The sequence below is a fragment of the Schistocerca cancellata genome, chromosome 5 (assembly GCF_023864275.1).
Source record: "Schistocerca cancellata isolate TAMUIC-IGC-003103 chromosome 5, iqSchCanc2.1, whole genome shotgun sequence".
NCBI lineage: Eukaryota > Metazoa > Arthropoda > Insecta > Orthoptera > Acrididae > Schistocerca > Schistocerca cancellata.
Genome location: NC_064630.1, coordinates 40765800 through 40784752, shown reverse-complemented (window position 1 = coordinate 40784752; position 18953 = coordinate 40765800). Strand labels below are relative to the sequence as shown.

The window sequence follows — 18953 nt, the reverse complement described above, 5'->3', positions numbered from 1 at the left end:
GTCTCTGTCACAAGAGCCTCTACTCTCCAGTCCATTGTTGTTCCTGCCCGTATTGACAGCCATCGTTGTGGACTCCAATGCCTAGATGGCTTGTGCCCGCCTCCCTGTCACGGGTCCTGTCCACCGTTCAGCCCAGGGTCCACAGGTGCCAAGGGAGCCCTTCTTGTGACTTTGTCTGCTGCCCCCAATGCTCTGTGGACACCTTCGACATCTATGAATCACAGTATTGTGGATGGAGACACTTGGTCCTTCCACCCACAAGGAAGGAGGAGTGTAGTAACCTGTCAGTTGCTGCACCTACTGCCCACAGCGGACGTAAGTTGAACCACTGCAGCAAGCTTGCTCCATGCATTTCTGAAGATGAGAAGGAACATAATTTTAAATGTTAGGAAGCTTTTTTGAAAGGCATTTGTCTAAATTGTAGCCCTGTACAGAAGTGAAACATGGATGATAAGCAGTTCAGACAAGAAAAGAATAGACAATTTTGAAATGTGGCGCTTTCAAAGAATGCTGAGGTTTAGATGGGTAAGTTGTTTAACTAATGATTAGATTCTGAACAGAACTGGGGAAAAAAGAAATTTGTAGCATAACTTGACTAAAAGAAGGTGTCAGTTGATAGGACACATTCTGAAACATCAAGGAATCATCAGTTTAGTATTTGAGGGAAGTGTGGAGTTAAAAAAGTGCAAAGGGAGGCTGAGAGACAAGTACAGTAAACAGGTTCAGATGGACGTCTTTTGCAGTAGTTATTCGGAAATGGAGAGGCTTGCACAGGATAGAGTAGCGAAGAGAGCTGCAGTCCACAACAGCAATAAAAATAATAATGTGCATTAATAAATATGCACTCTCTGAAACATTGGCAGTAAAACTGAAAGTAATGTCGAACAATGGGAACTCTGGGTTGGAATACCAACAGTATTAGGAAAAGGATAGATTGTTACCCAGCATAAAGATGACTTGGTCATGTGTGTGTGTGTGGGGGGTTCTTTCTTTGCGAAGAAGGCTTTCGCTGAAAGCTATGATGTGTAACAGTCTTTTTTGCAACTCAGTGGGTCATCTTTCCATTATGTAGCAGTCTATCCTTGTCCTGATATTGTTGAAAGTGATGTCATTATCAAATGAATCTGACTGTAACAAACCTGAATTCTATGCGTGTACATTGTGTGTATAATCAAGATTATCAGCTTTCCTACCAGTGAGAACAACAGTTGAAATGTATTTTACTAGACCATGTCTCACCAGGCACTCGTAATTGGCACGTATCCCATTACTTTTCAGTGTGCTTTCTCTTTTTTAGTATTCCACACGTAGTCATTATTGTGCTCAGGTTCTGTTAAGTCAAGTAACAAACAACAGTAGTTCACAAGGTTGGCTCTGATTAGAGAGCCCATATTGGTTTCCTTTCTTGCAGAGCTTTTCTCAGTCCTTCTGAATATATGGTGTACAATTTATTTTCATAAAGAAAACAGTTGTCATTTGAACTAGCTACGGAAATTGGTGTAGCATCATATGCAAATTGAGGTCAGAAGTCTTACTGTTAAGAGTTTTTTTCTTTTACAGATTTATGAGACAGATCCTTTGTCCAAACTTATTTGTCACAGATGTCTATACAAGCTCGAACAGAGCTATGAATTCCGTTGTGACGTGTTCAGTGCATTTCAACAGTTGAAGAAGTCTATGAACCAGAAGAGAAGTGACCCAGTAATAGATAAATATCTGTCTATAGTTGAAGACGAAGTAATTGTAATTGGTGGGAAAGAAACATGTCATCCTGTAAGTACATATCCATAATACAAATATCTATGTCTTATAGCCTTATCTTCCAATAGTAACTATATTTACCTGGGAGTAACCTGCTATGTCTTAGTATTGCTTATATACTTATCCTGGGAATTCATCACATAGAACTACGGGAGAGAGCTTCCTTCCCCAGTTTTAGTAGTAACAGCACTGCATGATAACCCAATACTGTGTTTGTACTGAAGCAAAATAATAATCAGGAAATTTACAGTTCTTGTACAAGAAGTATCTAAGGGCATGGTCGTGTAGGGGAGAGGATGACATAATTCTGAAAGAATTAAACTTGAGCCACAGTTCTTCTACACACTCCCGGCCAGAACTAAATGTTTCTAGTTTCTCCTTGTGCTGCCTCTTTATTTAGTTTTAGTGTTTATGTAAATTTTTCTGCTTGTAGTTGCCCTGTGTACTTTGATAATCACTGCTGTTACAACTGCCTAATGATCACTGATGCCAACTTCAATGTGGGCATGTTTTGTTGTCATTGGATCTAATGTATATCCATCATGAGTGGACTTCCGAATTATCTGTTGTGGGTGGCTTTCAGAGAAGTCAGTTAGTATGGTACAAGTCTTACCGTGCCCACCACTTACACAAATGTAATTGTTACAATTCATTGCTAGATGATTAACGTGTCCTCCAATGATGACATTGTGACAGGGACATTTATATTGGTAAGCTGTTTTCACTAAAGTCTTTGGCTACATTTGGAAAGCGAGTCTGGTGGTCAGTTGAAAGATGCAGTTATAAGTTTGTGCCCAGCCTTGTAACTGACTATTGCCAGTGCTTCAACATTTGTCTCAGTGGGTTTGAGCTTCTTGTCTCCTGTGACGAATACATCATCTCCATTTCCCATAAGCCTATCCTTTTGATATTAAGTTAGATTTTTCCCATAAATCTCACTGTTATCAGTTTTAAATTTTAACTAGCTTTCTGTCCATAGTGTCATGAGAGATCTATTGCTTCTTTGGAACACTACAAACTTGGAACTTAGTTGTGAATACATTGATAGCTGATCACTGTGATTTTAATACTTTCACTTGTAAAAAGGGGAGGAGGCATAATACTTTGGGGTCTCCTACACCTATTGTTATCTGGACTGCATGGTGAGTCACCTAATCTTAAGAAACGCCTTCTCTACAACCCACACTCAGATGCCTCTCAGTCCTATGGTCAAAGTGTAGAAACTCTAAACCTAACTTGTCACAGAATCATTGAATCTTTGGTGCAGGCTTTCCACTTGACTCAAAACCAGGGGGCCATAATTAGCTCTGATGACCTTACATAACTGGCTCAGTTTTATCTTAATTAAATTGAATGAGGTGTTGCAGTTGAGGGTACTGAATTCATATTAATGAGGAACAAGGTTCAAGTCTGTGTCTGGCCATCGTAATGTTTGCTTTCCATCACTTTCCTGAATCATTTAAGGCAAACATTTATGATATGTTAAACTCCTAAGTTTCCTTCCATCCTTTAAACTAAATAAAACTCTTATTAACTCTGCCACAGAACATACACAAGATATGTAGCTTCCACTGAACTTAGTAGGACGTTAATAACTTCATTATGGGAGTCGGAGAGCTACACTCAGGTTTGAAGTCACAGTATTTAGTTAACAGCTTACAACAGAAGCTAATATTGTAGAATGTATATGGTGCATAGCAATATCTTGCTCATTACTATTCCTTCTGTGACATTGTGGCACATTTCATATGTTCAACAAAACAAAATAAATTGTTCCTGCATGGTGGAAAAATGACTCAGTCCTGGCTGAAATCTTTGTCTGTTTTTGAACTGAAGACAGTGCAATAGACAAATACTCATTAATGTTAGTTGTTTGACTTTCGTTGAACACAGGGACTCGGCTAATAGGAATTTTTTCTTCAGTGTGCAGTATTTAGTTAGAATATCCTCATACCACTTCCCCTTCACGATCTTTAATGGTGCCTAGATAAGAGAAATTATCTTGAATTTTGAAAGGGTGGTGCAGAGTTAAGGGAAGGGGGCTGGGGGCTGTATGTATGCCATGTGACATACTAAGATAAATCTGTTTACCTCAGTTGTAAACTGGTCGGAGCAAAATTGAGATATTCAGATTTGTTTATTCTGTCTGCTACAGGTACTTATATTCACAAAAAATGGTAATAACTATTCAAGGGGAATAATTCTTGCCATATCTGTGACTTTTGATAAGCTACACCTGCCTCCTATGTCATGCCAGATGGCGAGCAACTTGGGGAGCTGTACCACCATTGGTGTGCGTGGTGTTTGTGAGCTGGGGAATGGTGAGTGTTGCCAGTCTTCTGTAACCATAAGCTCTGTACATGCTTCAGTGGCCACTGTGTGCCACAGAGGTGGACTGGTGTGCGTCACTGCCCAGCTTGGTGTATATTAAAACTTAATGAGGCATGCTGTGTGCTGATGGGGTGGGTAGCTATAGTGGTGGTGTAGTCATGAGCAGGCAACCTCCAGTGAACCTGCTACACTTCAATTGTATGAGGCTTACCCAGGCATGTTGAGCACTGTCTGGGCGAGTCTTTGTTTTCCTAGCTGCTTGTGGAACTGAAGTGGCTGGTGGTTCAAACTTTACAAAGTCCTTCAGTGTGTCAGGTGATCCACTGTTTGTACCCATCACACGACCACCAAAAAGAGATAGAGAGGCTAATCCTCCAGAGCATTCGACAATCTCTCTAACAAATAGTAACAGGGTCTAGCGGTATCAAAATGTATTTACAATTATTAAGAGGAGAAAAGGGTTATTCAAAAAAGGAATCCTCTTTATTTGGAAAGCACTAGAATGTATCATTATACTGAAAAATGAATAAAACTGCATAGAAGTGTGTGTCAACAGAGGTGTGATCTGTTGCCGTGTTATGAATATGACAATGAAGAAATTGCTGATGAAATTTTCTAATGAAAGAGCAACAGGTGTATGTAATATAATGAATCTCGTCAATAAAAGGATAAAAAAAAAATGATGCCTTTATTGTAACCTTTGACTAACCAAAACTTTCACTGTATATTAAGGCAGGATTCCTGTGGCTAAAAGTGCAGCCATATCATCTTCCAAACCTTCTGTGACATTTCAGGTGGTAGTGACATGATCATACACCTGTTGTCTGCAGTTTGCAAACAGTGTGTGGGAGACATGGTGAAGTAGCTCTTGAAACAAGAACAACTTGCTTCCTTCCAGAACTCTACATAAATTACTCTGGAATCACACAGCACAGAATGAAAGCTGCAAAAAATTCAGAAGGAAAATAAGGCGATGCTACTGCCTACATTCACGAGACACAGGGCAGACCCCTTCTCTTTAAGAAAACTCGTATTTAGGAGTTACAGTCTCCACAGAAAGATGACCTCAATGGGGAGAGAGCTAAAGTCGGTGTGGCCATATTTGTTAGTGACAAGTACTACTTCAAGCCTCTCCTCCTCAACACCATCTTGAAAACAGATTGTACACTAGTGTGTGCTGAAAGTACAACATTATGCTCCTTATACCTTCCCCAAGTGACAACTTTGTTCCTGAGGCTCTCAGTGATCTTATTGACAGGTCTTCCATCTGTTCATCCTTTGTGGAAAATTTATTGCACTTATGTACTGTGGGGATCTATGACCACGTGTCTCCAGAATCGAGCTGTTGAGAACCTAATTTCTTCAGAAGAATTATGCCTACTGAACATGGGCATAGCACACATTGCATCACTGCTATGAGGTCATTCTCTGCCATAGGCATCACAACATATTTTCCTGCTCTCACAAATACTACTAAGGGGTGTGTGGTCAGTGGACTCCAGAACCTACTTCCTCATGTGCATACATCTCTTGAATCAAAGAATACCTGGAAGTAAGGCACTAAAGTGTATGCTCAGAAAGCGTAAGTGCATGCTGTACAGTTCGCATTTGGCACAGTATCCAGGAATGGATGGATCACTTTGTGATGGTGATCCACCAGGCCATTGATGCAGCCATTTCAAAGTCTGCAGGCCATATACAAAGACTGCTTGTGTCTCAGTGGAGGGAAGAGTGCTGCTCTGCAATCAGGGTCATGTGGGCGGCACTGTGCATGTTTAGATACTGATCAACTGCAGAGGGGCATGAAAGGGAAGCAGCGGATGGGAAGGGAGTGAGACAGGGTTGTAGCCTCTCCCCGATGTTATTCAATCTTTATATTGAGCAAGCAGTAAAGGAAACAAAAGAAAAATTCGGAGTAGGTATTAAAATCCATGGAGAAGAAATAAAAACTTTGAGATTCGCCGATGACATTGTAATTCTGTCAGAGACAGCAAAGGACTTGGAAGAGCAGTTGAACGGAATGGATGGTGTCTTGAAGGGAGGATATAAGATGAACATCAACAAAAGCAAAACGAGGATAATGGAATGTAGTCGAATTAAGTCGGGTGATGCTGAGGGTATTAGATTAGGAAATGAGACACTTAAAGTAGTAAAGGAGTTTTGCTATTTGGGGAGCGAAATAACTGATGATGGTCGAAGTAGAGAGGATATAAAATGTAGACTGGCAATGGCAAGGAAAGCATTTCTGAAGAAGAGAAATTTGTTAACATCGAGTATCGATTTAAGTGTCAGGAAGTCATTTCTGAAAGTATTTTTATGGATTGTAGCCTTGTGTGGAAATGAAACGTGGACAATAAATAGTTTAGACAAGAAGAGAATAGAAGCTTTCGAAATGTGGTGCTACAGAAGAATGCTGAAGATTAGATGGGTAGATCACATAACTAATGAGGAGGTATTGAATAGAATTGGGGAGAAGAGGAGTTTGTGGCACAACTTGACAAGAAGAAGGGACCGGTTGGTAGGACATGTTCTGAGGCATCAAGGGATCACAAATTTAGCATTGGAGGGCAGCGTGGAGGGTAAAAATTGTAGAGGGAGACCAAGAGATGAATACACTAAACAGATTCAGAAGGATGTATGTTGCAGTAAGTACTGGAAGATGAAGAAGCTTGCACAGGATAGAGTAGCATGGAGAGCTGCATCAAACCAGTCTCAGGACTGAATACCACAACAGCAACAACAACTGCAGAGAATGCCGTAACTTCTTGATTAGTGAGGGCCAAATATCACTATTATTAAGAATAAGAAGAGATCATAGCAGGATTTTCTGAACTCATTAAACAGTTCCACCAGCTTAGCAAAAGCTATAAGAAGGCAAAGTGGGCCACCTATGACCTCCGTACTGAAATAGGGTACCTCCAAACACCACCGAGAGACATTTCCAAACAATGGTAAAGCAATATGCCGAGACTGCTGATACCACCACCTGTATCCAGCATCCCATTGGCACCATGCAAGTGAGGGATACAGTTTTAAATTTCAAAGATTGAGGGAAGTATTTGGGCATCATATTTGGTTTTAAGTTGTGTGTCACTTGTCATCTGGTGGCAGCTCCTTATTGTGCATCGTGCTTATGGGTTCGCTGTTATTACAAATTCAGTGACATACCAAACTGTTGCAGGCCCTCCCATGAAAGCAATTTTTACAGGTCATCTGCAAGTTGTATGGTATTTTGCGATCTGTGACAAGCATGATTTTGTGGCACTTGGCGTTAGTCAAATACTAGCACTGTCCTAGGGTTGGCACCAACTGCCACCTTGGCTACTGAAGAGGCTCAGAATAATTTTAGGTTAGTAGGGTACAGGAGATACTGAACTGTGACAAGAGCCTGAAAAACAGATGTACACATAGTAGGGCATGTATAACAACTGCATTGATAATGGCTAGTTACTAGACGAAATCTGGATATGCTCTAATAAAGATGAAATGGAAATGATACTGATTGCTGCTAACAACTACCGTATTTACTCGAATCTAAGCCGCACACGAATCTAAGCCGCACCTGAAAAATGAGATTCGAAATAAAGGAAAAAAAAATTCCCGACTGTAAGCCGCAACTGAAATTTGAGACTCGAAATTCAAGGGGAGAGAAAAGTTTTAGGCCGCACCTCCAAATCAAAACAAATTTGGTCCATTGTAATATGAGACACAATTTACGTCGAGTGACGATACAGCTACAGTAGTTTGGTTCGAGTCGTAAGCTTAGCAGGTAAGCTTTACCAGGTAGCCATTGCTATGCGTTAGGCGCTCCGTCCGTATTTATACAGGTACCCTTCCTTTTTCACGTGCTTCGTCTGGTTTGAATCGATTGCTTATTTTGCTTTGATCTGATAAGTGCCGTTTTCTTTGTTATAGATGTTTACGTCACTCTAAGCTGAAAATGCATTACTGTACTGTGTTATGCATTGTTTGTCGCATTGTGATAGTGCGCGTTTACGGCCTGTCGCCGCTCGCGGCATGGCTTGCTTTTGTGCGCGCTACCGCCGCTTACAATTAAAAAAAAAAAAAAAAAAAAAAAAAAAAGAGAGGAATCGTCTCATTAGCGAAACAATGGCAAGCGACTGCTATTTGTTGTTACTTACACTGCTGCTTTCTTGGATAATGATCAACAAGAACCAAATAATAGACTACGTATGATAGAACATGTTCTGAACGAGAGTTAGGCGAAAATTTTTCTCTGTTTGAAAATCTTTGTGGCCGCTTATTTAGTACATCAAATTCTGCACAGAAATTAGTCATCTTAGATTTAAAAATCTAGTCAGTTGCCGTGCTTCATTTCTAATTGTATCACTATTAGGCATAAGAATAATACAAATATAAACATGACACAATACGTATATTCTTCCGCGTTTGCTGTTGTCACTCTAGTTTCGTAGTTTATTAGGCAGACAGGATTTAAATGAGATAGCAGAAAACACGAAAGAATACATGGCAAAATGTTTATATTCGTATTATTCTTATGGTGAAGAGAATACTGCATGTGATTCACATTTCATCAGGTTCCTATTAGCAACAATCTCTTCTCACAGGCAGGAAAAAATTCAGAACGTGGAGTTGGCCATATTGACAAACATCCCAAACAGTCTTGCCAGTCGGCTTTTCGTAGTATATTGAAATTCTGCTACATTTGAAGATGAACAATACGGAATTTGTATTTACTTCGTTGGGTAATGTATGAAAATGCAGTGGTCGAAACTCGGGGCGGAGAAAAAAAGCTCGTCTTCAACCTTTTTTTTTAAATTTATTTAGTGACGCAGAGGTTTTGACGCCAGTATTTATCTTTGTGCCTACAAAGCATGTCTGTGTAGCGCTACATACACTCCTGGAAATGGAAAAGGAACACATTGACACCGGTGTGTCAGACCCACCATACTTGCTCCGGACACTGCGAGAGGGCTGTACAAGCAATGATCACACGCACGGCACAGCGGACACAGCAGGAACCGCGGTGTTGGCCGTCGAATGGCGCTAGCTGCGCAGCATTTGTGCACCGCCGCCGTCAGTGTCAGCCAGTTTGCCGTGGCATACGGAGCTCCATCGCAGTCTTTAACACTGGTAGCATGCCGCGACAGCGTGGAAGTGAACCGTATGTGCAGTTGACGGACTTTGAGCGAGGGCATATAGTGGGCATGCGGGAGGCCGGGTGGACGTACCGCCAAATTGCTCAACACGTGGGGCGTGAGGTCTCCACAGTACATCGATGTTGTCGCCAGTGGTCGGCGGAAGGTGCACGTGCCCGTCAACCTGGGACCGGACCGCAGCGACGCACGGATGCACGCCAAGACCGTAGGATCCTACGCAGTGCCGTAGGGGACTGCACCGCCACTTCCCAGCAAATTAGGGACACTGTTGCTCCTGGGGTATCGGCGAGGACCATTCGCAACCGTCTCCATGAAGCTGGCTACGGTCCCGCACACCGTTAGGCCGTCTTCCGCTCACGCCCCAACATCGTGCAGCCTGCCTCCAGTGGTGTCGCGACAGGCGTGAATGGAGGGACGAATGGAGACGTGTCGTCTTCAGCGATGAGAGTCGCTTCTGCCTTGGTGCCAATGATGGGCGTATGCGTGTTTGGCACCGTGCAGGTGAGTGCCACAATCAGGACTGCATACAACCGAGGCACACAGGGCCAACACCCGGCATCATGGTGTGGGGAGCGATCTCCTACACTGGCCGTACACCACTGGTGATCGTTGAGGGGACACTGAATATTGCACGGTACATCCAAACCGTCATCGAACCCATCGTTCTACCATTCCTTGACTGGCAAGGGAACTTGCTGTTCCAACAGGACAATGCACGTCCGCATGTATCCTGTGCCACCCAACGTGCTCTAGAAGGTGTAAGTCAACTACCCTGGCCAGCAAGATCTCCGGATCTGTCCCCCATTGAGCATGTTTGGGACTGGATGAAGCGTCGTCTCACGCGGTCTGCACGTCCAGCACGAACGCTGGTCCAACTGAGGGGCCAGGTGGAAATGGCATGGCAAGCCGTTCCACGGGACTACATCCAGCATCTCTCTGATCGTCTCCATGGGAGAATAGCAGCCTGCATTGCTGCGAAAGGTGGATATACACTGTACTAGTGCCGACATTGTGCATGCTCTGTTGCCTGTGTCTATGTGCCTGTGGTTCTGTCAGTGTGATCATGTGATGTATCTGACCCCAGGAATGTGTCAATAAAGTTTCCCCTTCCTGGGACAATGAATTCACGGTGTTCTTATTTCAATTTCCAGGAGTGTATATTCGACAGCAGAATTTAGCTGTGGCGGCACCTACCAACATTTTTCAGAACTTCCTCTTGCTTTGCACTCGATTCTCAGCCGCAGGCGGTTTTTTGGATTACAAAAACCGGAAAAAAAGTGCGGCTTAGATTTGAGTAAATACGGTACTGATTGCTGCTCTCTATCATTTTGAAAGTTATTCCACAGTTGTGGTGCGCATTCCACTTTCCTTATGGAAGCTAATTTGATACTACACTACAGCATATGTTTTTAATTCTAGTTTTAATTAAATTTTAAATGAGTGCCACAACTACAGTGTGTAAACTTTTAGATGGCAGACCTCTCCCTAGTCCTGAATCGGTAGAAGTCGGTAAACGTCGGAAGGCTTCGGTGGGCACGCAGTTTCGACTGCTGCCAACATTACGTAGCTGACTGTGTTGTACAAGGTAGCCATTGTCGTCTGCTTCGTTATTGTTTTGTGCTGTACTGTTCTGCGTGTTTTTATTGTGCAGTTGTGCTAAACATTATCAAAATGAGTGAAGAGGCAGTTGCTGGTCCATCTCGGGAGTCGCCAACAACTCCTCCCGGTAGGCCTACGGTTAGAAGGAAACCAATATTATGTAGCGATGCTCACAAAATTATATTGCGTGTGACTGAATGCTGCGCGGCACTTCTCACGCATCTCGATGCTTACCACGTCATATCTCCTGAATTATGTGTCGTAAAGAGACATAAATTTGCCGGCGCATTTACTGATATATGTGCATACTGTATGCGAAATATGTTGCGATTAGAGTTAATAGTAACGAAATAATACATTAAAACATCATGCCTACTGCGGCAGATTTACGGTATGTACTGAGAAAATGTAGTAAGCGATAACCATTTTTCCTTTCATTATTTTGTGGGTGGTGTCAGCGAGAAAAATTTTCGTAAAGGTTTGAAATTGTATGTAACGTTTGTCGCTAGTCACTAAGTGCTCTCATTCTCAAATAGTGGATGCATAAATCTGGGTATTTTCCCACGGTGGCATCTCATTGTTTATGACGTCATATCTCCTCAACTAGTAGAAGCTGACCTCGGGGAAGATCAGTTTGGATTCAGTAGAAATACTGGAACACGTGAGGCAATACTGACCTTACGACTTATCTTAGAAGAAAGATTAAGGAAAGGCAAACCTACGTTTCTAGCATTTGTAGACTTAGAGAAAGCTTTTGACAATGTTGACTGGAATACTCTCTTTCAAATTCTAAAGGTGGCAGGGGTAAAATACAGGGAGCGAAAGGCTATTTACAATTTGTACAGAAACCAGATGGCAGTTATAAGAGTCGAGGGGCATGAGAGGGAAGCAGCGGTTGGGAAGGGAGTGAGACAGGGTTGTAGCCTCTCCCCAATGTTATTCAATCTGTATATTGAGCAAGCAGTAAAGGAAACAAAAGAAAAATTCGGAGTAGGTATTAAAATCCATGGAGAAGAAATAAAAACTTTGAGGTTCGCCGATGACATTGTAATTCTGTCAGAGACAGCAAAGGACTTGGAAGAGCAGTTGAACGGAATGGATGGTGTCTTGAAGGGAGGATATAAGATGAACATCAACAAAAGCAAAACGAGGATAATGGAATGTAGTCGAATTAAGTCGGGTGATGCTGAGGGTATTAGATTAGGAAATGAGACACTTAAAGTAGTAAAGGAGTTTTGCTATTTGGGGAGCAAAATAACTGATGATGGTCGAAGTAGAGAGGATATAAAATGTAGACTGGCAATGGCAAGGAAAGCATTTCTGAAGAAGAGAAATTTGTTAACATCGAGTATAGATTTAAGTGTCAGGAAGTCATTTCTGAAAGTAGTTGTATGGAGTGTAGCCATGTATGTAAGTGAAACATGGACGGTAAATAGTTTGGAGAAGAAGAGAATAGAAGCTTTTGAAATGTGGTGCTACAGAAGAATGCTGAAGATTAGATGGGTAGATCACATAACTAATGAGGAAGTATTGAATAGGATTGGGGAGAAGAGAAGTTTGTGGCACAACTTGACCAGAAGAAGGGATCGGTTGGTAGGACATGTTCTGAGGCATCAAGGGATCACCAATTTAGTATTGGAAGGCAGCGTGGAGGGTAAAAATCGTAGGGGGAGACCAAGAGATGAATACACTAAGCAGATTCAGAAGGATGTAGGTTGCAGTAGGTACTGGGAGATGAAGAAGCTTGCACAGGATAGAGTAGCATGGAGAGCTGCATCAAACCAGTCTCAGGACTGAAGACAATAACAACAACAACAACAACATCTCCTCAAGAATGTGTCTTATTTCTTTTTTTTCGGCTAGGAACCTTCTTGGGCATACGGAGAACAACTCACCAAAGTTTCATTGCAGTCGGATGAATGGTTTGTGAGTGCATAGTAGACAAACATACATACATTCAGTTATATATATATATAGATTTTAATGCACATGATTATTTCAGTTTCGTTTACGAACAACATTTAAAGCGAGTTTTACTTCCAAGCCTTTCGTCTGCTTTCGTGTAAGCATGACGCGCAACAATTTGTAGATTTGTAGTGCCAGCACTGCAACTGGTAGGCGTGCCTTATTCCCCCCCCCCCCCCCCTCCCCCCAATGGCTCCTCTCCCATCATCAGCCAATGCTTGCTTCCTCCTCTCCCCGCACTCACCTCACAACTCTGCCATCTTACAGTTAACACACTGTATGTAGCTGTATTTACAGAAAAATCTAAGCATGACATTTTCTTGCCTGCTCAATGGTGTACTCTGAGCAAGTTCCCGAGATCTGTATACCAAATGAATTTGTTGTGTATGATATACCTGTGCTGAGAAATGTATCGTCTGTTCCAACACTCTAAGTGCCTAGAAACCTTTTAAACAAATGTATGCAGCAGACAAATGTATCCAGAACATCCAGGACTCCCTTCTCTACCTGCAAACCAATTATTCGGTCATGGCATACTTCCTTCCAGCCATTGAGTCAACATGAAATACTTCTCATTATCCTTAGAATAGGGTACATTCAGATGATGCGTGGCTTGCTGCTCTGGTGGGAGGACCCTCCAGACGTGAGAGGACCCTCCAGTGTCTGTTGCTTATGCTGTACAAATTACAGACTTCACCATTTTAAATGAATGTGTATTTCATTTTCAGACAAGAGAGTAAAGATTAATGTATCAACTGATATGTGCTCTATTTTAGCTGACTGTGAGATGAATGTAGTATGACTTTGAAAACTTTATCAGGTGTCAGTCTTGCTCCTTAACTGGCTAGGGAGAAGGTTTTAATGTGTTACCAGGATGGCTCATTAATCCTTGTTTTTTGTAAGTGATCAGCCACACTCATGAACATTTACATACCCACTCTTTTGATCCAACTTATTCGTGTATGAATGACAATAATAATTGTAAGTTCACTGAAAAAAAACCTAAAATTTGCATTTTTTTTTACCCTGTGCATATTTCTCAGTAATATTAAGTTCTCAGTTTTACTTTTGTTGTATATTTGGAGTGGAATACATGGTCTCACTACCTCTTGCAAATTGTGTTACAATGTTTTGTAAAATTTTCTCCAGGACAAGAAACACGCATCTGAATCGATGGACAATCCTGTGCAGTCGTATGTTGGGTGCATTACATTATCAGGACATTGGCCAGGAGACCAAAATGAGCAGATGGAGATTGTCAAGCATACACCATTTGATGAAACCCATGCTGTGGATGTTCATGATGTTGCACCAGACGTACAGGCAAGAAATAGCAGTAGTGAAGGAGATAATATATTCAGACATGGTGAAAATGAAATAACTTGCATAAGTAGTGAACTAAACAATCAGGCATTTAGTGACAACAGAATAGAAGCTGACAAACAGGAAGTAGTGCAGAATGGGCTTGTTGGGTAAGTGAGATGTGTTTTATGTTTGGGAGATGGATACACATTTGAACTACTGTTTTGTTTTGATAACTCAGATCTGATGCTTGATTCTGTGTGGTCTTAGTGCAGGTACCCTTGTGTACTGTTTTCTGTACCCCATAGATCTTGACTGCTGCTTGAGCCTGAGTAGCCCTGTAAGTGATATTATGAGAAATAGAATGTGTTGAATGATTTTAAAAAATGGCAGAAATCACCACATGCCAGATGAGCATTATGAGTGGGAGGTGGAAGTGACTAAGAAGAATGCTTGCATTCTTTTCCTAGGGCTGACCAGATGAAAGGCCTCCAGAATAGAATAGAAGAGAAAAAACAAACTAAAATCTCTTTAAATAAACAAGTTTAACAGTCTTGCAGTTTAATAAAGTCTATTATTTTAAAAACAAAAATTTATATTTCTAACTGGAGGAAAATAGAAAATGGAAGGATGAAATGTGTTTTTCATAAGAATGAAAGCAAAACACAGTGGAAAATGTGTCAACTGACCTTCATTGTTAGATTTCACAATTTACTTTTTTGTCCATTTTGTTGGATGTTTATGTGCTGAAGAATACTAGGCAGTTGCTATATACCTGAGCAACAAGTATCTCTAAGTGAAGAGAAAGGAGCTTGTGAACAGGCTTTGAAATCAAGCCAGTTAATTTCATGCTGTCCTGATCCATTTCTGTGAAGTATAAAATCTAGATTAGTACTGATGCCTTAGCTTTCCTTTTCTTTGTTATATATATTCAGGATTTCCCCTGAAATACATTACTTTTTCACACAATGAAATAATCTTTCAAATTGATATTTTTCATACATTTGCCCTGATGAATTATCACTGCAGTACCTCACACCATCTAATGTTAATTCATTATGCCTGTCTAGAGTTGGTAACGGTGGTGGTGGTGGTGGTGGTGGTGGCGGTGGTTGTAGTGGTAGTGGTATTGGTCGTGGTCGTCAAGGACAAGATTCTTTATCACTGGAGCCAAAACCATGGGCATGTGCAAAAAATTATCCAAAAGGGGCAAATTTCTAAAAATGACCATTTTTTTAATAATACTGATTCTGTGAAATTGAAAATGTGCCATTCTGCAAGAACTAAACCTAGCAAAAGGAACAGAAAATTCATTGTATCTCGCAGGAGTAATAGTTCTCTGCTTGTGATACCTAAAAGGTAAGCATATTCCATTCTGACATGCGAAATAAATCTTTTCATATTACTGATACTGTTACGGATTATGTGTTTCTTGAGTTAACAATTTTGAATTACATCCTGTATAATAAAATGCACCACATACAGGGTGTCCAGAAAAGGACTCCCTGATTTCAAAATTAAATATCTCAAAAACAAAGATCGATAGAGGAATGCGGTAAACGGTATGTTTATTGTGAAAGCTGTAAGAAGTTTATACAGCAGTTTGAAATAATAGTTACAAAAGCTGCTAACAGATGGCGCTGTTATCGCCATACGTAATGCCTAGTATAAATAGTGATCCGAAGCCCAGAGCGATCAGTTCCACTATTGAAACGTGAAAGGAGGTTAGTGTACCGAAGGAAGAGATTAAAACCATGTACTCCATTGAACAATGCGTTTTTCTGGTGCTAGAGTACCACAGGTTAGAAGAGAGTCCTACGGCAACAAGGCGAAGTTTTCAAGCACGATTTAATGTTCCAAAAGGACCCGATGTGAAAACCGTTTGTACACTCTTCGCAAAATTTCAACGAACAGGCAGCGTAACTGATGATCTAGTGGGGCATGTTGGCCGCAAGCAAACCGCAGTTACACCTGAAAATATCGCCACAGTTTCTGGAATTATTCAGCGAAATCCAATGTCATCCGTCCGTAGAACTGCATCTGAGACTGGTTTGAAGCGTTCCAGCATGCCGAAAATACTGAGAAAGGGCCTCCACATGCTTCCATTCAAAATTCAAACGCACCAGGCCATACCCGTACGAGCTGTGCAACAAAGGGTTGCCTTTGCTAATCAGATGCTCAGAATGATCGATAGTGAAGGATTTGATGTTGGCTGCATCTGGTTTACAGATGAAGCACACTTCCACCTGAATGGATACGTGAATAAGCAGAACTGGCGATTTTGGGGTTCCGAAAAGCCATATTGGTGTGAAGCGAAACCCCTGTATTCTCCTAAAGTTACTGTGTGGGCTGCAGTATGCAGCAGAGGCATTATTGGCCCTTTTTTCGTCCGAGAAACGGTCACTGGTGCACGTTACATTGCAATTTTGGAACAATTTGTCGCCACACAGCAAGCGTTAGAGGATCGACCAGGTACTGAATGGTTTATGCAAGATGGAGCCCGACCACTTTGGACTGAACAAGTGTTTCGCTTTCTTGAGGAATACTTCGGGAATTGAGTCATTGCTTTGGAGTATCCCAAATTAACTGGTGCAGGCATGGATTGGCCTCCATATTCGTCGGATTTGACTCCCTGTGACTTTTTTTTGTGGGGCACAGTGAAAGACATGGTCTACCCGAAGCATCCCGCCACGCTGTACGAGTTTGAATAGGCGATCTCTGTGGCATGTGAATCCATTTCGGTTGAGACACTACGAAATGTGATGGCCAATTTCATTTTTCCTTTGCGCCACCTCTGTAGTGCCAATGGTGAACATTTTCAAAGCATTGTGATGTGATTGTTTGCAACAGTTGTTTTCATACGATTATGTCGCTTATGTATGCTGATATGAGCTGTACAGCATACAGTGCCATCTGTTAGCAGCTTTTGTAACTATTATTTCAAACTGCTGTATAAACTTCTTACAGCTTTCACAATAAACATACCGTTTACTGCATTCCTCTATCAATCTTTGTTTTCGACATATTTAGTTTTGAAATCAGGAAGCCCTTTTCTGGACACCCTGTACATTGAATTAGGAAACAAAGCCAAAAAATGTTCACAAAGGTATTTTTATTCATGTGCTAATATGTTTAGGTCAAAAATGAAAAGTAAAAACCTGAAATGAGAAAAGATCAGAATGGCTGAGGAAGTCCAGTTGGATATCACTAAGGACAGGTAGAACTAGAAATATACATTGCCGGTGGGAAGAAGGGGAGAGGGGGGGGGGGCTAGACACCTGGACCTGGAAAGATGATATCGATTTTGAACCGATGTTGGCATATGGCACCTGAGGGATAGTAGATGTACTGATAATGATTTCAACATTGTCTGCCAACAGATAGTGTAGCGGCATAGCTATCAGAGCGCCATCTTTGTCTACCCTTTCTTAGAGAATGCTCACAGCTAGAAGGCTCATTGTAGTGCGAACATCTAAAGCAAGTAGGCACCCATGCTACTGAGATGCACTCATGTTTCCTACAGCCAATTGAGTGAGTTTGAATAGGGTCTAATTGTGACCTTCCCTGTGGTGGGTCAGTCCCTTCGCAGGATTGACATACAATTTGAATGTGCTGCCTCAGTTGTGCAATGATGCTGGTATCAGTGGTCACGTGAATGTTTTCACAACTGTAGATGAGGTTCTGGATGTCCGTGCAGCACAGATACCAGCCAGGATCATCTTATTGTAAGGACAACATTTGCAGGTCATCCAGCTACAACAGCAGAGATGAGAGAGCTGTGGGCCCATATGTGTAAATACAAACTGTAGCGAATTGGTTATTGGCAGTGGGACTACCAGCAAGCACACGTCTAGCCCATCTTTGACTCGTGCCACAGCATCGACACGCACGGCTCGACTGGTGGCATCAGAGGACCGTGGTCTTCAGCGATGAAAGCAGATTCTACTCATGTGCAAATGATCACTTGTGCATAGAACATAGACCTGGTGAGTGCTGTCTCGTAGTGTGTCTTCATTCGAGACACGCTGGCCCCACCCCGGGCCTTATGGTGTGGGGTGCGATAAGCTATAACTCTTGTACACTTTTGTTGTTTCTGGCGGGTGTGCTAACCAGCACTCGGTATGTGCAGAACATTGTTAGACTCGTTCTTCTGCCGTTCTTGCAACAGGAAAGTGATGTGTTGTTCCAGCAGGATGATGCTCGCCCACACACTGCCCATGAAACTCAATATGCTCTGCAAGATGTACAGCAGCTTTCCTGGCCAGCACAATCTCCAGACTTCTCTCAAATTGAGCACGTGTGGGATATTATGGGATGAGAAGTCACTTACGTGACTTGTCAACCGACTACTCTTACAGAACTGCATGCACAGATTGAGCAGGCAAGACATAACATATCGCAGGACAGTACTCGCCATCTGTGAGATTGACTGGATGCCAGAGTGAGCACCTGCATTACAACCCATGGAGGCTACACCATATACTAACTGGGTGTTTCAGCATGGGTTGATACCTGGTCCCTCAAACCGCTTGTGCTATTGATCTGTAAATGTAATCCGTTCATGTATTCCAAATGCACTGTTCTACATCTACATCTACATCTACATCCATACTCCGCAAGCCACCTGACGGTGTGTGGCGGAGGGTACCTTCAGTACCTCTATCGGTTCTCCCTTCTATTCCAGTCTCGTATTGTTTGTGGAAAGAAGGATTGTCGGTATGCCCCTGTGTGGGCTCTAATCTCTCTGATTTTATCCTCATGGTCTCTTCGCGAGATATACGTAGGAGGGAGCAATATACTGCTTGACTCTTCGGTGAAGGTATGTTCTCGAAACTTTGACAAAAGCCCGTACCG

At 42.0% G+C, this 18953-nt stretch overlaps 1 protein-coding gene across 5 annotated transcripts in view; it reads left to right on the top strand.

The window, feature by feature from the left end:
* The window catches only part of LOC126187886 (zinc finger protein 286A-like), a 102929-nt gene that overhangs the window by 32090 nt on the left and 51886 nt on the right, over positions 1-18953 (top strand). For 4 of the 5 annotated variants that reach the window (XM_049929231.1, XM_049929230.1, XM_049929232.1 and 1 more), the window contains exons 2-3: positions 1561-1773; positions 13947-14269. In XM_049929231.1, coding sequence (XP_049785188.1) covers positions 1561-1773; positions 13947-14269 — 536 coding nt within the window. Of the gene's footprint in view, positions 1-1560; positions 1774-13946; positions 14270-14374; positions 15186-18953 lie in introns of those variants that run through there. The other variant, XM_049929233.1, reaches the window with a different exon arrangement.